The 27,837-nt window shown below is 41.7% G+C and overlaps 1 protein-coding gene across 2 annotated transcripts in view; it reads right to left on the bottom strand.

Annotated features, from left to right (window-relative positions):
- Positions 1–26,489, bottom strand: part of PRTG (protogenin) — a 127,020-nt gene extending 100,531 nt beyond the window's left edge. For both annotated transcript variants that reach the window (XM_055279205.2, XM_063639395.1), the window contains exons 1-2: positions 26,175–26,489; positions 23,794–24,096 (exon numbers count right to left, since the gene is read on the bottom strand). In XM_055279205.2, coding sequence (XP_055135180.1) covers positions 23,794–24,096; positions 26,175–26,268 — 397 coding nt within the window. In that variant the 5' untranslated portion in view covers positions 26,269–26,489. The remainder of the gene's footprint in view (positions 1–23,793; positions 24,097–26,174) is intronic.
- Positions 26,490–27,837: the final 1,348 nt, after the last annotated feature.

The following is a 27,837-nucleotide window of genomic DNA, read 5'->3' as shown; positions in this document are numbered from 1 at the left end:
CCTAAAATTCAAAACGCCATTACAAAATTAAAAGAATTTTTCATTCTAAAATGGAATTCATGTCTAGGAACATCAGCAGGTACAAAATGGAGTAGCTACGGTAAAAGCAGTGGCTTTACTCAATAGGAAACTATTTGAGCCACCGATACAAAGGCTTAGGTTACATGACATAGCTGAGTAACAGAAACTTCCAAATCCCTAACTCTGTACTGTTCCACCCTGATATCATAAGAGATTTGGCTTTTATTGGAGAATAGAACGTGTACATATTTAACACAGGTGAAATATTCTAACTTATTTCAAACAGAGTGCTTTAACTAAAAACATAAATGAAATTTCACATAAAATAGTAGACACAGGGAAGCATGTTACAATGAACCATTTCCTACTAAAATATTTCAAAATCTGGGAAAAACAATATTATCTGTAGAGGAATTCTGTTAGTTGTCAATGATTTTAAGAAGCCTCAGGAGGAAAAGGCTTTCTCTTGATGATTTATGAGATATTTCTTTCAACCATGCCTCTCCAGTAATTCTACGCAAGGGAAAAAAAGCAAAAGCCACAGTGAAGGTTTCTGGGATTTACCTCTGAAAGCTTTTATTCTTCCAAAGAAAGAAAGTTATGACCTTTGACATTGTGCTATGGTGCTGAAGAAACTGCTCATAAATGTGTGTCAGTAACGAAGCAGAAATCAATAATTTCATTTAATCTAGTGAACTATTATGTAGTGGAACACAATACATTTGAAAAGCCAAATGTCCTTCTATTAATGACATCTATGTTGCTTTCTCATTAAAAGTTTTGTTTTACTTGCTTTATGTATTTTTAATTTTCATAATTTCACTATCATACATAAAAAGTGTCCAGCATTTTAAAGTTAACTTTAAATTTTTCTTTAAAAAAACACACTTTGTAGGCTGACTCTCTTTTGGGACTCAGCCCGCCTGCACCCAGGTGAAATAAACAGCCTTGTTGCTCACACAAAGACCGTTCGGTGGTCTCTTCACAACGGATGCGCGTGAAAGTTGGTGCCATGACTCGGATCGGGGGACCTCCGTTCAGAGATCAATCCCCTGTCCTCCTGCTCTTTGCTCCGTGAGAAAGATCCACCTACGACCTCTGGTGCTCAGACTAACCAGCCCAAGGAACATCTCACTAATTTTAAATCCGGTAAGCGGCCTTTTTTTCAACTCTCGTCTCCAACCTCTCTCACCATCCCTCAACCTCTTTCAACTCACACCTGACCTAAAACCTAAATGTCTTATTTTCTTCTGCAATGCCGCTTGACCCCAATACAAACTCGACAGTGGTTCCAAATAGCCAGAAAATGGCACTTTCAATTTTTCCATCCTACAACATCTAAATAATTGTCGTAAACTGCGCAAACGGTCTGAGGTGCCTGACTTCCAGGCATTCTTTCACACATCGGTCCCTCCCTAGTCTCTGTTCCCAATGCAACCCGTCCCAAATCTTCCTTCTTTCCCTCCTGTCTGTCCCCTCAGTCCCAACCCCAAGCATTGCTGAGTCTTTCTAATCTTCCTTTTCTACACCTTGTGACCCCCACCCCTGCCAGCCAGAGAACAACAGCCCCTCTTTGACTGTAATTCTATTTTCCTTTACCTACCCAAATCTTATAAAACGGCCCCACCCCTATCTCCCTTCACTGTCTTGCTTTTCGGACTCAGCCTGCCTGCACCTAGGTGAAATAAACAGTCTTGTTGCTCACAAAAAAAAAAAAAAAAAAAAAAAAAAACTTTGTAAAAATCATGCAAGTTTTTAAATACAGTATCTTCACTTGAGTTTCTCCAGTATTATGGATGTCATGTTCATAATGACAGGCCTCTTAAGGTTCAAATTACTTTTTTTTTTTTTTTTTTGGAGACAGAGTCTCTGTCACCCAGGCTGGAGTGCAGTGGTGCAATCTTGGCTCACTGCAACCTCCACCTCCTGGGTTCAAGCGATTCTCCTGCCTCAGCCTCTTGAGTAGCTGTGACTACAGGTGCACACCGTCATGCTCAGCTAATTTTTTTGTATTTTTAGTAGAGACGGGGTTTCACTGTGTTGCCCAGACTGGTTTCGAACTCCTGACCTCAGGCACTCTGCCCACCTCGGCCTCCCAAAGTGTTAGGATTACAGGCATGAGCCACCACGCCCAGCCTCAAATTACTTTTTGAAAAGAATTTCATACACATATATAACTGGTTTTATAAACATACATACTTTTAAACCACTATCTTACTTGGATTATTAAAATTGAATAACTGAATTGCTTAGAAAAGCCCTAGTACCAAAAACTGGAGTTGGGAAATTGACTGTTTTCATTGTCCTAATTGATTTTACTAAAATATTTCTGATACTTACAAGTTAATGAGAAATTGTTGCATATGGTATATCATGTCAACATACTGGCAAAGTTGATATTAGAAGACAAAACAAAAAACAGAGTGTGTTTGTTTTAAATCAAGCTTTCCTTCTCAAGTTGAAAATCTGAAAGGTTAAAATTCTAGAAGAGTATATTTTGAGGGAATATCAATTTAACAAAAGACATGGAAAACTTTAATGAGAAAACAATGAATGTCTATTAATGACTTCATATACTCAATGAATGTTAAAGAACATGTGCTCCAAGGCAGAAATGTATATGCATAGCAGTTATTGCAGATAAAATACAATTGCAATTTAACCAATTACTAAGTTAAACAACTAAGTCTTCTGACAATAACCAGGACATTGTTCAAAGTTTCAGGAAAATGTAAAAAGGTATTATTTTACTAAATCATAACATAGTAGTAGTATTTCTAGTTTAAAAATTAGAAATATTTGGGCAATATTAAAACAATGAGAAATTGTCTCACTTAAGTTTTAGGCAAAATTCCTGTCTTAAAAACTGTGGGTTTGGCCCGGCACACTGACTCATGCCTATAAACCCAGCACTTTGGGAGGTCGAGGCGGGCAGATCACCTGAGGTCAGGAGTTCAAGACCAGCCTGGCCAACATGGTGAAACCCCACCTCTACTAAAAATACAAAAAAAAATTAGCCAGGCATGGTGGTGGGCACCTGGTCCCACCTACTCAGGAGGCTGAGGTAAGAGAACTGCTTGAACTGGGAGGTAGAGGTTGCAGTGAGCCAAGATTGTGCCATTGCACTCCAGCCTAGGCAACGAGAGTGAAACTTCATCTCAAAAAGAAAAGAAAAGAAAAAAAACTGTGGGCCAGCCACGGTGACTCACGCCTGTAATCCCAGCACTTTGGGAGGCCGAGGCAGGTGGATCACCTGAGGTCAGGAGTTTGAGACCAGCCAGGCCAACATGGTGAAACCTCATCTCTACTAAAAATACAAAGATTAAACTGGGCGTGGTGGCAGGTGCCTGTAATACCAGCTACTTGGGAGGCTGGGGCAGGGAGAATTTCTTGAACCACCTGGAAGGCGGAGGTTGCAGTGAGTTGAGATAGCGCCACTGCACTCCAGCCTGGGCAATGGGGCGAGACTCTATCTCCAAAAAACAAAACAAAACAAAACAAATATAAAAAAAAAAAACTATGGCTGTTTTCTTTCTAAGGAAACTGCTTTAAGACTCAACTGATCTGGTTCAAAGGGTATTTTTCACATCCTATTGGAATTCTTTCTCGCTTCTGATGTTTCGTATGTGAAACTGCCATTTCTCCTTTGGCTTCTGTGATTTTGTACTCATGTGGTCCTCCATCTACCTTCCTGACAATTGTGTTTCTGTTGGTTGTCCTAGGAGTTGATTCTTGGCCCCCTGCTGCTTGCTCTGTATGCTCATCCTGCTCCATCCACCTCCACCTAAGGTGATGCTCAGCTGAGTATCTCTGCAGCAGTGTCCTTCTTTTGGCTTCCCTGGGCCACACTGGAAGTATAATTGCCATGGGTCACACATAAAACATGCTAACACTAATGATAGGTGATTAGCTAAAAAGAAAAAATCTCATAATGTTTTAAGAACATTTATGAATTTGTGTTGCATTCAAGGCTGTCCTGGCCTGCATGTGGGTTGGACAAGCTTGTTTTAGGTCATGCCTCTCCCGACTCCCAACTGCTTTCTTGGACCACCTGCTAGATGGTTCCACCTAGACATCCCACAGACACCTAAAACTACGTTTTTCCCAGCCAAATTCATTACCTTGTTCCCTATATTTGCTCCTCCTCCTGAATTTTCTATTTCAGTTGGTGGCACCACCATTTACCAAGTCACCCAAACGAAATACTGGCATCATCCTGAACTTTTCCCTCTCCCTGATTCCCCACATCTAACAAGTACTGCCACTGTAAAATCGTAATTATAACCTAAAATCTGTCTTCCATTCATCCCCTTGTCAGTGCTCTAGTCCAGGCCCTTATGAGTTCTCACTGTGCTGTCCCAGCCTCCACTCTGCCTACAGTCCTGTTCAGCTGACTTCTGCTCTCCTCACAGACACTAATGGGATCAATCTGAGACACAAATCTGATGAAGCCAATCCCTTGCAGTTAATCACTGCAAGTTAAATTCCAGGTTCCTTAACATGGTACATAGTGTATAATGAGTCTTTTCTTGAGTGGATCCTGTCTACATCTCCAATTCCATGTCAGGGTGCTATTTATTTGAAATTTATTCTCCAACAACATCAAATAGTTTACTATTCCACACGTACCATGTTGTTTCTTACTACTATGCTTTCGACTATTCATTTCCTTCATCTAACTAAAATCTAGTTTTCCTTTAAAATTTAGCTTACACATCAGCTTCATCAGGATCTCTCCCTATATTACTCCGTTCTCACACTACTATAAGGACATACCCAAGACTGGGTAATTTATAAGAGAAAGAGGTTGAATTGAATCACAGGTAAGGATGGCTGGGGAGGCCTCAGGAAACTTACAATCACGGGAGAAGGGGAAGCAAACATGTCCTTCACAGGGCGGCAGGAAGGAAAAGAACAAGAGCTGAGCAAATGGGGAAGCCCTTATAAAACCATCAGATCTCCTGAGAACTTACTCATTATCACGAGAAAGCATGGGGGAAACCATCCCCATGATTCAATTACCTCCCACCAGGTCCCTCCCACCACACGTGGAGATTATGGGAACTACAATTCAAGATGAGATTTGGGTGAGAATACAGCCAAACCATACCACTCCCTAACTGCCCCTTCCCCCAGACTTGGGAGATGCAAGAAGTATTTAGAGGTGAAGTGTCTGCAACTTACTTTTTTTCAAGAAAAAGAGAGAGATGAAGTCAATGTGGCAAAAAGTAAACAGCTAGGAATCTACGTGAAAGGTATTTAAGTGTTCATTACATTCCTTACACTTTTCTGTAGATCTGAAAATTTTCAAAATTAAAAGTTGGAAGAAATAACACCACATAAGCAACTCCACCAGGAATAAACTTTATTGTTGCACAACTATACTGTTTTAATAATTATTTATGTACTCCTTTCCTATCATTGAGGTCAGGTACTGTATTTTATTAGTCATGTCATTCTCAAGATCTAGCAAGAGCAGGCTTTCAATAAATACTTGTTGGGGAAATGAGTAACTATGACAGTAAAAGTAAGCCTAAACACAGAATTCTCAATCAGCCAGTAAGAATTTTAGTGTCTACAATGTGCAAAGCATTTTCCTACATGTTATAGAACCAAAAGGGAATATCAGCCAAGGACCCTGAAAAATCTCATGCTGAAAACTAAAACGAAGAGAGTCAGAAATAAACAGAGACGTGAAGTTGAGAACTCAGTCCTCAAGATTAGGCTTGTAGTTTCCAGAGAAGGAAGAGATTCTTAAAGACGCCTTATTTCCTTATTTCCATTCCTGGAAAATCGTAGACCGAATAAACACAGATGCTTCTTCCCACTAAAAACACACAGAAATGCCACACAGAACATACTTAAAACACCACCACTAACAAAATTTGGACAAGATCAGAGCAGTAAAGTTTTGGCTTGAAGCCATGGTGGTCCAGAGAAAATATAGGAATTAAAAGCCTCTAGGAAGAAGTGGTGATTTTGTTCCATAACAACATAGTTAACTGAGACCTGAAGCTAAGATCCTGGAATACGTGGAGAAAGTCAGTAGAAAAACTCAGCCCACCAGCAAGATTAACAACAGGCGGCTTTCTTTTTGATGAGAAAAAAATGTTTCCCCTGACAAACAAAAGCCCCTGGCCTATACCACACACTTGTGAGGATGCTACATTTTACTACCAATGTGGTGCAGCCAACAATTAACCTCAAAACTGGTCCATGACCAGGGAAACCTTGCGGCATGCCACAGAAGCATAACTTCCATGATATAGAATGTGATGTCTCACCACAGACGAGGTTATAATAAAAAATTACAAATCACATATGGAAACAATCTGCCACAAGGGAAAATGTAAATGGAAAAGGGGAGGTTAGCACCTAAATAACTTAATAGTACAATTAACGGAGACTGTAATTTAAATTTTAAATGTTTCAAAACATGAAACAAAAGACACAAACAGAAACCATAAGGGAAGACTATAATGATCTAAAAAAAAAAAGAAGGGTGAATAGATTCTAAGAGACATGTGGGGCCCCATCAAGTAGACCAACATACGCATTATGGGAAGCCCAGAAGGGAAAAAGAAAGACAAAGAGGCAGAAAGAGTATTTGAAAAAATAATGGCTGAAAATTTTCTGAATTTGATGAAAGAAATAAATCTATACACCTACAAAACTTGATGGATTCCAAGTAGGACAAATTAAAAGAGATCCACATAGAAATACATTTATAATCAAACAGTTGAGAGACAAAAAGAGAAAATCTTGAAAGCAGCAAAAGAAAAAAGATTCATCACATATTTATTCTTCCTCAAAAAGATTAACAGCCAATTTCTTTTTTTCTTTTTTGAGTTGGAGTCTTGCTCTGTGGCCCTGGCTGGAGTGCAGTGGCGCAATCTCAGCTCACTGCAACCTCTACCTCCCAGGTTCAAGCGCTTCTCCTGCCTCAGCCTCCTGAGTAGCTGGAATTACAGGCACCTGCCACCACACCTAGCTAATTGTTTGTATTTTTAGTAGAGGTGGGGTTTCACCATGTTGGCCAGGCTGGTCTCGAACTCCTGACCTCGTGATCCACCTGCCTCAGCCTCCCAAAGTGCTAGGATTACATACGTGAGCCACCATGCCCGGCTAATTTTAATCGTTTAAAATGTAATGAGACTTGTTTTGTGGCCCAACAATATGTTCTATTCTGGAGAGCGTTTTATGTGCACTAGAGGACAATGTGTATTCTTTTGTTAGGTGGAATGCTTTTATATGTCTGCTAGATCTAGTTATTGCTTATATGTCTGTTAGATCCGTTATTTCACTATTGATCTTTTGCGTAGATGTTCTAGCCATATTTTGAGTGCAGTTGTGTTGAGGTCTCCAGCTTTTACTGTAAAACTATTTCTCCCTTCAATCAGTGTCAGTGTTTGCTTCATATATTTTGGGACTCTGCTGCTTGGGTGAATATAATGTATATATTATGTTTTTTGATTAACAGCCAATTTCTCATCAGAAATCACAGGGATTGGAAGACAGTGAGATAACAAATGTAAAGTATGAAAAAGGCTGGGTGCTATAGCGCACATGTGTAACCCCAGCATTTTGGGAGGCCAACATGGGCATATCTCTTGAGGCCAGGAGTTTGAGACCAGCCTGGCCAACATAGAAAAACCCTGTCTCTACTTAAAAAAAAAAAAATACAAAAATTAGCCGGGTGTGGTGGTGCATGCCTGTAATCCTAGCTACTCAGTAGCTGAGGCATGAGAATCACTTGAACCCAGAAGGCAGAGGTTGCGGTGAGCCAAGATCACACCATGGCACTCCAGCCTAGGCAACAGAGCAAGACGCAGTCTCAAAATAAATAAAAAATAAAAGAAAAAATAAAAAGAAAACCAACTATAAAGCAAGAATTATGTGTCTAGCAAAACTGTCCTTCAGAAATGAGGCAGAAATTAAGACATCTGCAGAAAAACAGCTGAGGCAACTCATTACCATTGACCTACTCTAAAACAGATTCTAAAGAGAGTGCTAGAGGCTGAAATGAAAGGACATTAAGAGCTGCTCAAAGCCACAGGAAGAAATAAAGACCACTGGTAGATGTCACTATGTAGGCAACTAGAAAAGCCAGCAGTATTGTATTTTTGGTTTGTACCTCCACTTTTTATTGCCTACATAATTTAAAAGACAAATGCATAAAAAGCCTATACATCTATATCACTATCTATACAAAACATATGAAGATGTAATGTGTGACAATAATATAAACGGGGGGTGAAGCTGTATAGATGCAAAGATTCGCATACTACTGCAAATTCAAACTAGATTGTTACAAATTTAGGATGTTAAGTATAATTCCCATGGTACCAACACACAAAAAATAAACTAAAAAATATGCACAAAAGGAAACGAGAAGGAAGTCAAAACGGTTCACTACAAAAGCAACTAAACACAAAAGAAGTTAGGAATGTTGAAAATTAGAGATAAAAAAAGGTATAAGGTAAGCCTAGGCAACAAAATAAGACCTTATCTCTATAAAAAATATGAAAAAATCAGCCGGGCATGGTAGCATGTGCCTGTAGCCCAGCTACTTGGGAGATAGAAGTGAGAGGATCACCTGAGCCTGGGGAGGTTGAGGATGCAGTGAGCCATGATCATGCTACTGCCCTCCAGTCTGGGTGAGACAGTGACCCTGTCTCAAAAAAAAAAAAAAAAAAATGGGGTGAAAGACATACAGAAAACAAATAGCAAAATGGCAGAAGTCCTTCCTTATCAGTAATTACAATAAATGCAAGTGGATTAAACTCTCCATCAAAAAGAAAATGTTCACAAAATGGATTTTTAAAAACTCATGATTGAACTGTAAGCTGTCTACAAGATACTAACTTTATCTATTTGAGACAGAGTCTCACTCTGTCACATAGGCTGGAGTGCAGTGGTGCCATCGCAGCTCACTGCAACCTCTGCTTCCCAGGTTCAAGCAATTCTCCTGCCTCAGCCTCCAGAGTAGCTGAGATTACAGGGACCCACCACCACACTCAGCTAATTTTAGGTTTTTTGTTTTGTTTTTGAGACAGAGTCTCACTCTGTTGCCAGGCTGGAGTGCAGTGGCGTGATCTCGGTTCACTGCAACTTCCGCCTCCCAGGTTCAAGCAATTATCCTGCCTCAGACTCCCAAGTAGTAGGATTATAGGCACGTGCCACCACGCCCAGCTAATTTTTGTATTTTTGGTCAAGACGGGGTTTCACCATGTGGGCCAAGATGGTCTCAATCTTTTGACCTCGTGATCCAACCGCCCAGCCTCCCAAAGTGCTGAGATTACAGGTGTGAGCCACTGCACCTAGCCCTAATTTTTGTATTTTTCGTAGAGAGGGGGTTTCACCTTGTGGGCCAGGCTGGTCTCGAACTCCTGACCTAAGGTGATCCACTTGCTTCGGCCTCCCAAAGTGCTGGGATTACAAGCATGAGCTACCGTGCGCAGCCAAGAGACTAACTTTATATCCAAAGACGCAAATAGATAGAATGGAAAAAGCTATTCCATGCAAATGGTAACCAAGAGAACTGGGGAGGCTGTACTAACATCAGAAAAAAATAGACTTTAAGCAAAAACTGTCATGAGAGACAAAGGAGATACCAAGGCAGGACAATCGCTCGAACCCGGGAGGTGGAGGTTCCAGTGAGCCGAGGTTGTGCAATGCACTCCAGCCTGGGTAACAAGTGTAACAAGAGCGAACCTTCAGCTCAAAAAAAAAAAAAAAAAAAAGATTAAAATTATAAAAAGTATTTTCTCCAAACACAATGGAATAAAACTTAAACTAGAAGTAAAACTGGAAAACTCACACATATATGAAAATTAAACAACATATTCTTAACAAATGGGTCAAGGAAGAAAACGCAAATAAAATCAGAAAATACTTTGGAACAAATGAAAATGAAAATATACAGGAGGTTGAGGCAGGAGGACTGCTTGAATCTGGGCAAACAAGAGGTTGCAGTGAGTCGAGATCACGCCACTGCACTCCAGCCCAGGCAACAACAGAGTAAGAGTCCGTCTCAAAAAAGAAAAAGCAGAAGAAAAACTGTAACACACCAAAACTTATGAGATGCAGTGGAAGCAGTGCTCAGAGGGAAATTGGTGGCCATAAACATATTTAAAAAGAAGAATAATCTCAAATCAATAATCTAATTTTACACCTTGAAGAACCAGAAAAAGAAGTGAAAACTAAACTCAAAGCCAGCAGAGGGGAGGAAATAATTAAGATTAGAGTGGTGATAAATGAAATAAAAAAACAAAGAAATAACAGAATCAGGAAAATGAAAAATTTGTTCATTTTTGAATAGATGAACAAAACTGACAAAACTTTAGCTAGACCAACCAAGAAAAAAAAGAGAGATGATATAAATAACTAAAATCAGACATGAAATTTTTACTACTGACTTAAAAAAATAAAAAAGATGATAAAATACTATGAACTGACAAATCAGATAGCCTAGATGAAATGGACAAATTCCAAGGAAAACACAAATTACCTCAACTGACTGAAGAAGAAATACAAAATTGCAACAGGCTTATAAAACAAGTGAAGAGACTGAATCAAAAATCTCCCAACAATAGGCTGGACATGGTGGCTCACACCTGTAATCCCAGCACTTTGGGAGGCTGAGGTGGGAAGACTGCCTGAGGTGAGGAATTCGATACCAGCCTAGCTAACATGGTGAAACCCTATCTCTACTAAAAATACAAAATTAGCAGGGCATGGTGGCATACACCTGTAGTTCCAGCTACTCGTGAGGCTGAGGCAGAAGAATCACTTGAACCCAGGAGGAAGAGGTTGCAGTGAGCCGAGATGGTGCCACTGCACTCCAGCCTTGGCAACAGAGAGAGACTCCAACTCAAAAAAAAGAAAAAAAAAAAAACCCAACAATGAAAAATTCAGAACCAGGTGACTTCACAAGTGAATTCCACAAAATTTATTTATCTATTTATTTAGAGACAGAGTCTCTGTCACCCACGCTGGAGTGAAGTGGTGTGATCTTGGCTCACTATAACTTCCGCCTCCCAGGTTCAAGCGATCCTCATGTCTCAGCCTCCTGAGTAGCTGGGACTATAGCGTGTCCCACCATGCCCAGCTAATTTTTTGTGCTTTTAGTAGAGATGGGGTCTCACCATGTTGCCCAGGCTGGTCTCAAACTTCTGAGCTCAGGCAACCCGCCCACCTCGGCCTCCCAAAGTGCTAGAATTACAGGCACTGTGCCTGGCCTCCACAAAAAGTGTAAAAAAGAATACCAATTCTTCTCAAACTCTTCCAAAAAAATACAGTATTTTATAGGGAATATTATATAGGGAATATTTCCTAACATATTCTATGAAACCTACTCCACTATCAAAGCCAGAGAGATATCACAAGAAAATTATCTTCTATGAATATGGATGCAAAATCTCAGCAAACTCTTAGCAAACCAAGTCCAAAAATATATTAAAAGAATTATACTGACCAAATAGGATTTATCTCACTTTTATCCCAGGAATGTAAAAGTTGTTCATCAACATTAAGAAAATTAATCAAATAATTGATAGAACAAAGAAAAAAGATGATTAGCAGAGTTGATACAAAAAAGGCATTTGAAAAAATCCAATACACTTGCATAATATAAATACTTAGAAAACTAGGAAGAGAAGGAAAATTTTTCAACATGATAAAGGGCATTTATTTAAAAAGCCTCACAATATCATACTCAAAGGTGAAAGACTGAAAGCTTTTCTCCTCTGATCAAGAAAAAGACAATCATCTCTGCTATCACCACTGTGATTTAACATTGTACTAAAAATTCTAGACAGAGCAATTAGTCTAAAAGAAACAAAAGGCATCCATATTGGAGAGAAAGAAATAAAGCTGTATCACTCATAGATTATATGATCCTATTTACAGAAAATCGCAAGGAATCCACGTGAAAGCTACTAGAGCTAATAAATGAATTCAGAAGAGTTTTAGAGTGTAAGATCCACATGCATAAAGCAGTTGTGTTTATATACACAACAGCAATAAAGTAATTGAAAAGGAAATTAAATAATTCCATTTACAATAGCATCTAAAAGAATAAGATGCCCAGATATAAATTTCAGCAAAAAGGTAAAAGACTGTACACTGAAAACTACAAACAGTATCAAGAAAGTGAAAAGGCAAATGTTCACTACAGATGAAAACAATTCAAGTGTCCAATAGATGAACGGATAAACAAAACACAGTCTATCCACACAATGTAATCTTATTTGGCCACAAAAAGGAATGAAGTACTAATACACACCACCACGTGGATAAACCTTGAAAATACGCTAAGTGAAGGAAGACAATCACAAAGATCACATATTATATGATTTCATTGATATGACATACCACATATAGGCACATCCACTGAGACAGGAAGTAAATTCGTGGCTGCTAGAGGAAGGGGGAAATGGGGAGTGACTGCTATCGAACACAGCTTTCTTTTTGGGGAGATGAAAATTTTCTGGAATTAGATAGTGGTGAGACAGACGCACAAAACCCACTCAACTGTATACTTTATAAGGGTGTTCCAGGTGCACTGGCACACACCTATAATCCCAGCTACTCAGCAGACTGAGGCGGGAAGACTGGAGTTCCAGACCAGCCTGGGCATAGCAAGATTCTGTGGGGGGGGGGGGGGGGGGGAAATATATATATATATATATATATGTATGTATATCTAAAAGGGTGAACTTTATATCTTAATAAAACTTTTTTTAAATTCCATGATAGACAGAGGCTGTCACTATGTCCTGTTTCCATGCAATAATAATGACATGTACTTAACCATTTATTTAAAACTCAATCTTTTGACTATAAAAGAGTCTCACTCCATTGGTGGTTCTTCAAAGACATGTTGAAAATCACTGCTTTAGATCAAACTTCCATTTGGACAGATGTATCAACAAATGCCAAACCCCTAAAAGGACTGGAGCTCAACCTCCATGCACAGAGGATATACACAAGAAAAGAAATTCCATGAAGGGTTACAGGACAGCTGAAAATAGAAATGCATTAGCAATTTATTTTAAAAATCACCTTATACGACAAGAAACCTTATACAAGTATAGTAGTAATGGGTGAGTTGCACAAAAATGAAAGTCACTTTTTTAATTAAGAAATTAAGGAATGTCTTTAATTTCAGCGGTTATTTATTTTTTTTTTTTTTTGAGATGGGGTTTCTCTCCGTTGCCCACACTGGAGTGCAGTGGCATGATCTCAGCTCACTGCAGCCTCCACCTCCTAGGTTCAAGAGATTCTCCTGCCTCAACCTCCTGAGTAGCTGGCATTACAGGTACTTGCCACCACGCCCAGCTAATTTTTGTATTTTTAGTAGAGACAGGGTTTCACCACGTTGGCCAGGCTGGTCTTGAACTGCTGACCAAAAGTGATTCTCCCACCTCGGCCTCCCAAAGTGCTGGGATTACAGGCATGTGCCACAGCATCTGGCCATTAGCATTCTTTTTTATATTCTGGATTTGATTATATATTTTTGAATACAGAAAGATACATCTCCACACAACTCACAGGGAAAAGCTTTATTTAAGCACTGCAAAGTTGTGACTATAGGCTGGACGCAGTGGCTCAAGCCTGTAATCCCAGCACTTTGGGAGGCCCAGGCGGGTGGATCACGTGGTCAGGAGATCAAGACCATCCTGGCTAACACAGTGAAACCCCATCTCTACTAAAAACACAAAAAATTAGCCGGGCGTGGTGGCAGGTGCCTGTAGTCCCAGCTACTCGGGAGGCTGAGGCAGGAGAATGGCGTGAACCTGGGAGGCGGAGCTTGCGCTTGCAGTGAGCCAAGATCGCACCACTGCACTCCAACCTGGGCAACAGAGAGCAAGACTCTGTCTCAAAAAAAAAAAGACGTCATGACTATAATAACAAAACCTGAGCTCTGGTGCTAGATAGTAGCTGTGCCCTTGAGAAAGGCACTTACCCCCTCCCAGCTTCCTATTCCTTATTTGCAAAATAAGTTTCTAAGACTACAGAAGTTGTGATCTTTACTTAAGGAAGAGGAAGGCATAATGATACTGATACTGCAAGTGAAAGTAGGCAAGGATTCTCTATTGACTACAGAGTAAGTTTTAAGGAATCTTAAGTTTCTCTCCTCAAAATATTCACTGCCAGTATCTTAACAAGTCTAAACATTGGGAGATCAGTGGAAAATAATGATGTACTTTGTCTCTCTTTTATTTCATTATTTGTCCAATTTCATCCCCTTCTGAAAGCTGCCTAACAGGGAAAAACTTCTAATTGTTAGCTTCTTTAATTCTAGTATGTTAAGCTGGTTACATCTCCTCCTATTGTAAGTCCACTTTGGGGTCAATATTTTAATCCGAGTTACTTTAAATCCAATCACGGGACTCCAGAGGACTCAAGTTAGTTCAATCTGAAAGCTGAGGGAGGAGAAGAAATTACACCTTATCATTCTTTTTTTTTTTTTTTTTTGAGATGCAGTCTTGTTCTGTCGCCCAGGCTGGAGTACAATGGCACGAACTTGGCTCACTGCAACCTCTGCCTCTCAGGTTCAAGGGATTCTCCTGCCTCAGCCTCCCAAGTAGCTGGGATTACAGGCATGCGCCACCACACCCAGATAATGTTTGTATTTTTAGTAGAGATGGGGTTTCACCATGTTGGTCAGGCTGGTCTTGAACTCCTGACCTCATGATCCGCCTGCCTCGGCCTCCCAAAGTGCTGGGATTACACCATGCCCAGCCACACCTTATCATTCTTAATAGCAATTGGTGGGGTATAATCAACTGATATTAAAATACTAATACATTAGCAAAACTCTCTCAAGATAAAGTCAGAACTGTGTTTTTTAAAATACTGAGTCAACAAACACTGGAATACACTACTAATTATTAGCAAAACCAGACATATACAATCTTGCATCACTTAACAGAGATACATTCTGAGAAAAACATCATTAGGTGATTCTGTCATGTGAACATCATAGAGCAGACTTACGCAAACCTAGATGGTATAGCCAACTACACACCTCAGCTATATTTCTCCTAGGCTACAAACCTGTGCAACATGCAATGGTACTGAAAAGGGAAGCAATTGTAACACAATGGGAAGTATTTGTGTATCTAAATGTATCTAAGCACAGAAAAGGCACTGTAAAAATATGGTATTATCATCTTATAGAACAGAACCACTGTCATAATATGTGGTCCATTGTTTGACCGGAATGTTGTTACACTGCACATGACTATGTTTGTTTGTTTTTGTTTTTTGAGACAGAGTCTTACTCTGTCGCCCAGGCTGGAGTGCAGTGACACGATCTGGGCTCACTGCCACCTCTGCCTCCTGGGTTCAAATCTCCTGCCTCAGCTTCCCGAGTAGCTGGAATTACAGGTGTGTGCCACCACGTCCAGCTAATTTATTTTTAGTAGAGATGGTGTTTCACCATGTTGGCCAGGCTGGTCTCGAACTCCTGACCTCAACTCATGTACCTGCCTCAGGCTTTCCAGAGTGCTGGGATTACAGGTATGAGCAACCGCGCCTGGCCAGGGTAAACTTTTTTTTTTTTTTTGAGACGGAGTTTCGCTCTTGCTGCCCAGGCTGGAGTGCAATGGCGCAATCTCAGCTTACTGCAACCTCCGCCTCCTGTCTTCAAGCGATTCTCCTGCCTCAGCCTCCCAAGTAGCTAGGATTAAAGGCATGCGCCACCACGCCCGGCTAATTTTGTATTTTCAATAGAGAGGGGGTTTCTCCATGTTGGTCAGGCTGGTCTCGAACTCCCAACCTCAGGTGATCCGCCCACCTTGGCCTCTCAAAGTGCTGGAATTACAGGCATGGGCCACCATGCCCGGCCGGTAAACCCTTAACAGCAGTTTTCCATGTATTATGTGTGTGAAAAAGGGATTGGAAAAGCACTGTCACTCCAATTTAGGCAGTAGCCCAAACACATTTTTTAAAAATATATACAACACTTAAAAACAGTAAATGGTGGCTGGACGCAGTGGCTCACTCCTGTAATCTCAGCACTCTGGGAGGCTGAGGCAGGCAGATCACAAGGTCAAGAGATCGAGACCATTCTGGTCACATGGGGAAACCCCATCTCTACCAAAAGTACAAAAATTAGCCGGGCATGGTGGTACATGCCCGTTGTCCCAGCTACTCGGGAGGCTGAGGCAGGAGAATCGCTTGAACCCAGGAGGCAGAGGTTGCAGTGAGCCGAGATCGCGCCACTGCACTCTAGCCTGGCAACAAAGCAAGACTCTGTCTCAAAAAATAGTAAATGGAGGTCAGGCGTGGTGGCTCACACCTGTAATCTCAGCACTTTGGGAGGCTGAGGCGGTCACACCACCTGAGGTCGGGAGTTCGAGACCAGCCTGACCAACATGGAGAAACCCTGTCTCTACTAAAAATAGAAAATCAGCCAGGCATGGTGGCGCATGCCTGTAATCCCAGCTACCTGGGAGGCTGAGGCAGGAGAATCGCTTGAGACCCACAGGCGGAGGTTGTGGTGAGCCAAGATCACACCATTGCACTCCAGCCTGGGCAACAAGAGTGAAACTCTGTCTCAAAAAAAAAAAAAAAAAGTAAACGGAGCCCAAGCATGATGGTTCATGCCCATAATCCTGGCACTTCGGGAAACCGAGGTGGGAGAATGCTTGAGCCCAGGAGTTCAAGGTCAGCCTGGGTAACATAGCAAGATCCTCTCTCTACAAAAAATTTAAAAATTAGCTGTGCATGGTGGCACGTGCCTGTAGCTCCAGCTACTCGGTAGACTGAAGTGGGAAAATCACTTGAGCCCAGGAGGTCCAGGCTGCAGGACGTCATGATTGCACCACTGTACTCCAGCTTGGATGACAGAGCAAGACTCTGACTCAACAACAACAACAACAACAACAACAACAAAAAAAAAAAAAACAGCAAATCGTTCTCCAAGGAATACATTTAGCAATGCTACCACCAAAACAAGTAGAATATCAAGGATAAGATAGAAACAGTTAAAGTAACAAATGGTCCAACGTCACTAGAAAGTGTTCTACTACTTTTGGAAACGTCGGGGGTTCTCAAACAGGAGTTATTTTGCCCCGCGGTAGAACTTTCTTGGTTGTCACAACTGGAAGAGAGTCTACTGGTATTGGGCGGGTAGAGGCCAGGGATGCCGCTAACACTGCATACAACGCACAGGACAGCACCACAACAGAAAATTATCTGGCCCAAAATGTCAATTGTGCCAAGGCTGAGATACCTAACTACCACACGCAGAAATCTCTTTTTTCTTTTTCGTAAATATTAGTAGAATGGAAGATAAGCCACTGAGTCAATCACATTCTGAGTAGTATTAAAAGACTACGAAAGTTCAAAAGGGTGACTTAGGAGGATTATTCCAAAAGAATATGACTTACTTAAAGTAGTCTGCATAAAACAGCAACATTAAGGGAAAAAAAAGCTGTCACACTGTTCCAGCTAAACTCCTAGGGATTTAATATTGCTTCAAGAAGTAAGCTTTAAAAAGAAATCTTTCTTTCTGTAAGTTTTAAGGACTAAACCCAATAAGGACACAAATTTGAAACCAGAGACCTGAACAATGATCACATTCTCGAACAGTTATTCATAATCTAGCCACTATAAATGCTAAAGCTATTTTATATATATTATATATATATCATATATATGTATTATAAATATGAAAAAAGGGCAAATCCTCTGGAAACTGAAAAAACAAACATTTTTTAATTCATGCCTTCTGCTCAGTCTATAAGATTTTGGTTTTTAAACGCTCATCAAAAGTAGTTTCTGAGAACCAGAGGTTAAAAAAAACACACAAGGAATGTAAAAGTCAGGAAAGTATTTGTCAGCTTAGTGTCAGAGACCTTTGTGAGGATGACGCCTTCATCCTCTGCATACATATCCTTAGAGCAGTTCACCTGGCTTCAGAATTAGAGCTAGTGAAGATAATTTGGTAGTTTTCTACCTTTTTTGTACACGGCAATTATCAATTGTTTACTGTGAGCTTGCTCTGCTCTGTGCAGCATACCATGTTAGGGCAACTGCAAATATTACTTAAATGATTACAACAGCATCCTCCTTTTCCTTTCTTATTTACTAAGATTAAAATGATGATTTTTTAAAAGATTTAATGAAGAGTCTGGGCACTGTAAACTCTCAAAAGTATTAAAATAGTCTTGACTGACAATGAAAACTTAATTTGGGAGAATTTTTATGATTTCTTTTAAAACATCTCAATAATCATAGCTGTTTTTTAAATCCAAGTAGGATCCTCAACAAAATGCCTGACTTAACATTCTTTTTCATATAAATGGTAATTATCAGTTTAAATGCTTTAAATAATTCTAATTGAGCAACCTTGTTCATGAGAGATAAAAATCATCTCTCAAAACTGTAGTCAAGAATATCGTGGTTTTCAAACAGGTAACCTCAAATTTATTTTATTTATTAATTAAAATACTCCCTTAGCCTAAAACCCTGCTTAAAAGATGTGTTGCTTCCTATTACTTTAAATTGCTCTGGACTTCATCAATAGACCCAGCTGTTAAATTTGGGAGCAATGACAACAAATCCCAGGGCAAACGACCGCTGAGAGTGAGATCCTTTCTTTAGAATAATCAGAGATAGTTGACAAAAAGGAGCCATACCAAATACCCTTTCAAAATTCCATTAAGAATCTGGACACAGGCCGGGCGCGGTGGCTCACGCTTGTAATCCCAGCACTTTGGGAGGCCGAGGCGGGCGGATCACGAGGTCAGGAGATCGAGACCACGGTGAAACCCCGTCTCTACTAAAAATACAAAAAAATTAGCCGGGCGTGGTGGTGGGCGCCTGGAGTCCCAGCTACTCGGAGAGGCTGAGGCAGGAGAATGGCGTGAACCCGGGAGGCGGAGCTTGCAGTGAGCCGAGATTGCGCCACTGCACTCCAGCCTGGGTGACAGAGCAAGACTCCGTCTCAAAAAAAAAAAAAAAAAAAGGAATCTGGACATAAATAAAACAAAATAAAATAAGTACATTTTTATACATCTTAAAGAAAATTCTAATTCTACCCCTCACTGGACCATGCTTTGCTTAAAAAAAAAAAAATCCACAACTTTGAAAAAAAGTGAGATACTGTTACAGGTTTCTGAAAATGAGAAATGATCCTCACTAATCTGGTGCAAAGTGAGAAAAACTGGTTCCATTACCCAGAGATTATCAGGCACCTGATAAACAGACTTTAAGTAGACAGACTTTAAGAACCAAGTGTCACTCTAAAAAAGCCTATAGAACTATATATGCAATTTCTACTTCCCTCACTTGACTTATGTAATATTAAGAGAGCCAATTTTAAGTTAAACATAACTTCTGAACCACACCTCCTCTTTCTAAAGGTGAATTTTTTTGGATCCCAGAAAACATCAACTGAACCTTATCTACAGTGTCGGCAGATTGGTTTCTCTAAATACCTCAGTTCAGTTGGTTTGAGTTTTCCAAAATCAAATGACTTTTACTCATGTTTTAGCATTCTTGAATTAGGCCAGGTAACTGCTCACAGCTTGACTTCAAGCGAACAGGCACGCACGTAAGAGACTCAGTCCTTGCCAGTACCTACAGCTCTCAATAAAACAGTGACGGTGCAGCAAAGTCTTGCCTATTTCGGGTCCAGGATCATTAATAAAATCCAAAATCTAGCATATAGTCTCATAGTTCTTAGGGTCTCTTTTCAACATATCACTTACCCCTCTTTTTTTTTTTTAACATGACTCTTTAAATGTTTTTAATATACTTTTAACTTCACATTTCAAAGACTTGGTATTATAATTTATGCATTACTTTTTAATACGCAAGCCTCACCCAAAGAACAGTTTTTCATTAATCCCACATAAACTCTCACATTTCATCTTAACTTAAATTGATGAATGTTTTTATTAATAAAAAACCTACATCCTTTTAATGGAAACAACTACTACTACTTAAAAAGTTATATAAATGCACCCCCAAACCACCTTACCAATGGCAAAATCGACCTCAAAATTTTGGTTAAAAAATCGTAAAGTTACAATAATTCCTATGCTCTTCCAGCTACAAAGGGTAATATAAAAAATTATTTTTTACCCAAGTGAACAGTCATGGAAAATCAAAGAAATATAAGCTAGCTTTATGTTCTTTTTCCCTCTATCCTAAGACTTCAATTTCCACCTTTTATGGAAAGGAAATAAACAACTAGCTTCCTGTTCAATCACTAGCTTACAGCCAGTCTTTTACACATCACAGAACACAACCCGCCTCCTCCTTTACTTCTCTCAAATGTCTCTTATCTTAATTTAAACTTGTTGAAACGTGAGACCATTTTACCACACTAATGCTTTCCTATGAAATTTATCTTACTTATTTCAACATTAAGAATACAAGAAAAGTCAAGATAACCATAGATTCTTATTCCTAAAATATTTAAATTTAGATAACAAAGACTTAGTACTCATGAAAGTGAAAACTTGATTTGCTAAATTTAAAAATACTGAAATTTATAGGAAATGGTTTAATCTTCTGTTCTTGCTATTGTACACAACTAGAAAAAGGGCATCCCATGTCACTCCTCTTTCTATTCCAATTACATGAAAATGTAAGGCAGCTAACATGGCTATCAATAAAAAGGATTATCTTTTTTAAAGCTAAATATTACTTTAACCCTATACTTTCTTTTAAAAATGGGATGCCTTAGCAAAATTAAGTTAGATGAATTCTTTTGTGCTTGAATGAACAACAGGAAAGCAAAGCCTCCAGGCCTTTGGGGAGGAACCTTGTCCCTGCAGCCCTGCTCTGATGTGCTTGGGAGATAAGGCTCCATAGTGACACTTAAGGAAAGGCCTGTTCACATTTGAATTTCTGCATTCCTCAAGAACAATTCATGGCAATAACTAACTTTGCAGAAGAGCTACATGAAAGCTTTGGCCAATGAATGAGGGTCATCTGCTCTTTATCACAAGGGTAAACCTCATCCTGGCCAGTTTCTAACCTTTTAACCCTGTGAATTCCTAATTTACACATGAATAATGGAATTCTTGCCTAGAGTGCAACTTTCAGCTTCTAGTTCCTAAGTTTAGAGACCAAGACTTGATTGCCTGTGTGTTAAAAATCTAAAACTTGCACAGATTGAAGTTTTAGATTTCCAGGTGCTGTACTATTGTGCTTCTGTACAACCAAAAAAATAGGCTTACTGACAAAATCCTTGACTAAGAAAAAGAACACACTTGTACCCTGCTGCTATCAATACCTAAAAGAGAACTAGCTTTAAAAACAAGGGGGAAAAGAAAACCAGAATGTCCACTTAATGCCTATTCTTTTCATATATATATATATATATATATATATATATATACACACACATACACACACACACACACACACACATATACTCTTCCTGTAAATATATATATATTTACTCTGAACACAGGATAAAGGGATTTGAGCCTCCATCATCTAAACGTATTGCTTAGATATCAGAACTTTAATTTAAAAAATACATAAAATATAAAAACTTCACCACAATTGTCTGCAAAATCATTCACATGTAATTATTATTAGTGATAATTTCTATAAAGATACAAAAATCTAAAGATATTTAAAAAGCCAGTTCTGACATTTTGTTTGTTACACCTATCACACATCATTCATATTTTATTTATGAAGTTAGAAAGCTCTGTGTTTTTCCAAAAGTGTTTCTGGAAGCCCTAGAATTCTGTCAGGCTTCTCAGGAGGTCCTGGAAACAATGTGTGGTCATGACAAATGCTTCATCTTCTCATGGCCTATCTGGCCACCTCCACTATGTACTCCCTACCCCTGAAAGATAAGATGTTACAGTTCCTGAAGATGAAAACGCAAGATTCTACAAACCCCAAAAGGTGGGAAAATTACAACTCTATAGAACAAGTTTACATAGGACAAAAACTGAATGAACAGAATATAAGCATAAAAAGCACACTATCTTTAAAACAGTACTATACAGAAAAACCATTACTCCATGAAAAAATAATTATTGGCCAATGATTACGGGGGGGGGAAGGAAGGAAGGAAGGAAGGAAGGAAGGAAGGAAGGAAGGAAGGAAGGAAGGCAGGCAGGCAGGCAGGCAGGCAGGCAGGCAGGCAGGCAGGCAGGCAGGCGGGCAGAGGGAGTGAAGGGGCAGGAAGAAGAGAGGGAGGGGGGGAAGGTAGGGAGGAAGGAAGGAAGGGAGAGAAGCAAGGAGGGAGAATGGTAGGCAGAGGAGGGGAGGGAAGGAAGGGACAGGAGGAAAGACAGAGGAAGGAAGGGGGAGGGAGAAAGGAAGGAAGGAAGTAGGAAGGGAGGAAGACGGAGGGGAGAGAGAGGAAGGAAGAAATGAAAAATCAGAAATCCTCTCAGGTGTATGCTGGTCTTTGGCAGGGGTAAGAGTGTGGCTAGAACTGCAAACCTCTGATTTGCTGATGTATCAATATAGAAATATCTTTGCTTGCAATTTATTTTCTACAATTAATCCTTATTGCAGAATAAAATAAATTAGTTAATATAAGGATGGCATAAATGGATCATGAACAGTAAAGTCACCTAGGAAATTCCTGCCAATAGCTTCCTAAATTTCAATTGTATAGAACTTGAAACTACTATTTCTTAAATATTATGGTGGTTTCGTATTTTTTTTTTTTTTTTTTCCTTAAAGAGATGGAGTCTCACTATTTCCCAGGCTGGACTCAAACACCGGGGCTCAAGGAATCTTCCTGCTTCAGCCTCCTCAATAGGTGGGATTACAGCCTAGCCACCAGCCCAGCTAAGATTATGCCTTTATCTCAAGAACGCCATCTACCTATTGCCCAACTTGTAAAAGATCAATCTGTAGGTATAGTGCAAAATCTGTTTTGTGGATTAACAAAAGCATGCAGGTCAAATGCCTTAAAACTTTTAAGATTCAATTTTGGTTTTCGAGATTTAGTCTGTTAATCTTGAGAGCTGCGTGTTTCATCACCTGAAAAAGATGTAAAGCCTCAGTGGGCACAAGGAGTTCAGTACTTGTCCTAGGCCCATCTTTACACTCAACAGTTACAGGTCAACCACCAAGCAATGGATCACTTGGACAAATGGTTGATCTGATGGGGATGTTAACACAAAAGAAATCATTAGATAGCACACTTTATGACAAAAGGGGAAAAGTGAGCAGATACGGGTTTAAGTCCATTAGGCATAATATGGAAATGGCCTTAATCTCTTTCCCTCCCAGCAGGAAAAGACTAGGAATACTTCAAAGGCTTAAGAGCGACTGACCAATGCCCTCTCGTACAATTAAAAGGCAACATGGGTGATCTAAAAGCAGTCAGAGAAATGGAAGGTTGTGCTATAAGAAAGACTTAGCACTCAAGAACCATCTGCAAAGCAGAAAAATTTGCTTGCGATTGTTTTCATTAATTACTAATTTCCATAAGATCAAATTTTAGAACAACTTTTGTTGCGTTGGCCAAACTTCTACATCCAACTCTTCATACTTCGTGAAATGCTTAAAATTTTTATAAAGCCACCTCTACAGGTTTCATTTTACTTGGTGTTCTAAACCTAATTTGACTTCTGTTCTCAATTACTCATTTGAATTTATATATGTATTTTTTTCAGATTTCTCTATATGCCTCAGCATCAACTATTATCTCCAGTAAAATTCTTAATGCATGCATGATTTGGGGGATTATTATATTAATACAGCAAGAAATCATCAAAATGTAGCAATGAAAAATGTCAACAACCAAAAACTTAAAACACTTACTTGATAAGGCAAGATGAGCTTTTTGACTAAGAATGGCTCCATATTTGTTCATTGCCAAGCACTGATAAAATCCTTCATCGGACTGCTCTCCTCGCCTGCCTTCCACCTCACTGATGTATAAAGAGCCGTTAGAAAGAACCTCGATCCGTTTATTTTCAGACACTTTTGCTCCATTTTTCAACCATGTGACCTTAATAGGAACTTCTCCGTGAGCCTGGCAATCTAAAACGACTGGGTCCTTTCTTGTGACAGTTACATCCTGTGGTTCTTTTACAAAAGACAGTTCGCTAAAGCACCACACTCCTATAAGGAAAAAAAGGAGAACGGCACATCCAGAATTACAGGCACAAAATGATTCCTTAACACACAACTGTAAAACACATATTCAGGGTATAAGATGACAAAGTTTAACAAATTTTATTAGTTAACTTACAAATGCCTTAATGAACCAATCTAAATTTCAGCAAACTCTTTCAACAAGTCAGAGAAATCACTTTTTTACATCTTCACTAAAAGCATAGGGAAGATTTCAATAACTTCTATGCCTTGTATGAATTCTGCTCTCAAGTTCCTTGCTAGAGTTTCAAAATCATCAGGAAAACTCACGAGCACAAGCTGTTTGCTTTTACAAGCTTGTCAAAAAGATCTTGAACAGAGTAAGTCGTAAAAGTCTAATTTTACAAGAAATCATTAGCAAAACTCCAACTCTGTGAACAAGCAAGTTTATTTCCTTGTCCCTTGAAGTGTTTTTGGAACTCTTGGCACCTACTCCTTTGGGAACTGCGTTTATCTTTTGTGACAAATTACAAGTTTGCATTTTTCTATCTGCCCTTTTACAGCAGTGACTGTATCTCCTCTCCTTGAAAGAAATCCATTTACTTAATTTCTGCAGAGCAAGCTAGGTATTTAAAAGACAAACAATAGACTTTGAAAAGTTGGTAACTCTTGCTGCTTGTACTCAGTGGGTGATCGGATTAGGAAACTTTTATTTCAGTTTTTTAGAACTACCAACTGGTGGAAAAAATGCGTGACTAATTGGTCCTTACTGTCTAATAGGGATAGGAGATTGCTTAATCAACCAATACACATTTTTATCAGAGCAGAGGAAAGGCTTTATCCTAAGCATATACACATCGCCCCTGGCCCTCGCCAGGATAAAGCATTCGATGACCATATAATACTCTGTCACCTCCTGCATTTAGTGCACAGGCCGTCTTGAAGTCTCGCGTATTGATTGGGGGTGAATGGAGAATAGGGGTGTGTGGGGGAAGCGTTGCTTCATCTTCCTCCTGATCGTTGTGGATCCTTGATTACAAACCCCCAGAAATGATTTGTTTCTCTTCAAGGCAGGTCCTCGGGATACTCACACTTCAAGGCTCCCTGCATCCCGTAATGTACGCCCAGGGCGACGCGAGCCACCCTAACAGCCCAGCGCAGTGCGCAGACCGCTCCGGAAGGCGCCCATTGTGTTTCTGAGCCACATCTGACTTTGATCCTCTTTTCAAGCCTAACAGAAACTAACCACTCCAGAAAAAGTCTGGCGTCTGTAACCTGCAAATAAATAAAATAACCCATTCTCCTGAACACCTCTCTACCGTCACCCCATTCACTTTACACTTTTATCTCTTCTAGGAAACCAATACGGACGCAAGGTAGAAAAATGAGTTCATCCAAGTTTGTGCAAGGCAAATCTAGAATTTGGAAGAATCTTCAGATCCGTACACACTTCGGGCCCTGCCTCCAAATACCTAGCTGTAGGAGAGAAATCCTATTTAGCTACCTTCCTTTCCAGCTTCGGGGACTTTCCCCCACTCCTCTCCGGGGCACAAATCGGCCGCTTCACTTCCAACCCTGCCAATTCCACCCTCCCATCTCCTCCTGGCTGGATCCAGATCCGCCAAGCTGGTGCCGACTGGGGCTATGAGTTCACCTATTCCCTCTCGCAGCCCTAACAAGTGGGGGAACTCCCACTGCAGACCCGGGAAGCCGCGCGGAACCGCGGCGCCCCCTGCACGGCGAGGCTGCCACTAAGGAAACAATATAAATAAAGCCACGTGCAGCCGCGGCGGCCCCGGCGGGCTGGCGGCCCGGTGTCCGGCTGGTCGCGGAGGCGCGGACGCGGCCGGAGCCAGGACAATGGCGCGAGAAGGAAGAGACCGGAGTGGACAGCGGCCGGAACTCCGCAGCCCCGGGGGCGACTCGTGTCTGCAGCTGGCGGTTCCGGACAGGCCGCAGGGCGAGAGCGGGGGCCGGCGGTCAGCGCCACCACGGAGGACCCCGCCGCGCGCTCCCCACGCCCCGTCGTCTCCTCTCTCCCCATCCCACTCGCGGGCGCTCCCGCCCCACGGCGGTGAGAGAAAAGCCGAAGAAAGCGCGCCCACCTGGCACAGGACTGAGCAGCAGCAGGAGCAGGAGCGCGCGGAGCAGCATCCCCGGCGGTCGCAGCCGGCCGAGGGGTCGCAGAGGAGGCGCCATTCAGCGTAGCCGCGCGGGCATTGCTCCCCGGCCGCCCAGAGCCGCTGTCCGCCTGCCGCCCCCGCCCCGGGCGCTCCCTGCTCGGCGGCTAGACGCACGCAGCCCGGCTCCCCCGCTCCGGCTCCGGCACCGGCGCGGCGAGTGTCTCTGCGGCAGCGAGGCTGGTGCTCGGACGGCCGCTCGCGAGAAGACGGGGGCCTGAAAGTCCGGCTGGGGGCGGAGTGAGGCGGCGGCTGCGGAGGGCGGGGGCGGCGGAGTGGACAGCGCGGCGGCCGCGGGCCTGGGACTACTTTCTACCTCTGGCCCCTGGTCTTGGACAGGGAGGGCGGCGCGGCCGGCGGAGGGAGACGCCGGGAAGGTGCCACGGGGGGCCGGGTCGGAGCATGGGGGAGCCTGGGGGAGCTTGGGGGAGGGTGCGGGCCCCGCCGGACGATGCACCTGGGGGTCAAGCCCTGGCTGAGGGTCTCCGGCCTGCGTCCCCGCCCCCTCTGCCTCCGCGCCACCGTCGGGGACAGAGCCACAAAGGCCGAGCCCCCGGGACCGGCCAGTCCCCGGGACACCGCCCCCACCCAGCGGCTAGTCCAGGATTGGGGAAGGGGGAGGCGGCCGGGGAGGGCTGGTGTTGAGAGACGGGGAAAGGCCGGAGGCTTCTCCCTTGATGGCCTCCGTCCACCCCCTCCTATCACCTCCTACCCTCGCACGCAGAGGCCCGGTGCGGGGAAATCTCATTCTTGCCCACTTCGGAGATTTGTCAGCTCCACTGGAGGCATCTCCGGATGATAAGCCCCCGGAGATGCCCCCGTGCATTTGGGCACGGCTCTTCTTCTCCCTGCCCCCATTAGATGCAGCGCGGGCTTAAAAATATCTCCGAAGAGTGGTCTCAAATGAACAATCGCCTTTAGGGGAGAGGGCTTATTATCTCTTCAAGTTAGTCAAGTTCTTTAATTTGTGAGAACTGTGCACACAAAAGGCTCTGTCCTGAGAGCAGGGGCGAGATCAAGGGATTTCTAGATTCTGTGGGCTTGCTATGGGGGAGCAGGCTTTGATAGATTATTTGGTTATAAATTAAACTAAGACACAAATGTGAATTTGTTCACATCTAAATTTAATTAAGGATAACAGGAGTTAAAACGTACATTTAAAGAATGTAATCAGATTGCTAAGCGTGTGGATCATAGCATTTACATGTGGATTAACATTTGCTAATCCAAAACTAAATCTGTGGCACATGATGAGGGCACAGGCTAAAAGCTAGCTTTCTTAAAAGCTGCTGATGGAAATCTAGCTTTGGTTACCAAGACATCAACACACTAACTGCCTTTAGCACGTTCCAGAAATCCTCCTGGGACGGTGCGGTGGCCTATATTTGTAATCCCAGTACTTTGGGAGGCCGGGGCGGGCGGATCGCTGGAGGTCAGGAGTTCGGGACCAGCCTGAGCAACATAGGGAGACCACCCTCCCCCCCCCGTCTCTACCCACCACTGACCCCCGTACCCCCAAAACTTAGCCGCTCCGGTAGTCCCAGCTACTTGGGAGGCTGGGGTGGGAGGATCACTTGAGACCAGAAGT

Source organism: Symphalangus syndactylus, chromosome 5 (assembly GCF_028878055.3).
Source record: "Symphalangus syndactylus isolate Jambi chromosome 5, NHGRI_mSymSyn1-v2.1_pri, whole genome shotgun sequence".
Lineage (NCBI taxonomy): Eukaryota > Metazoa > Chordata > Mammalia > Primates > Hylobatidae > Symphalangus > Symphalangus syndactylus.
Note: the sequence above shows the minus strand (reverse complement) of the source record. Positions and strands in the feature narration are given on the sequence as shown.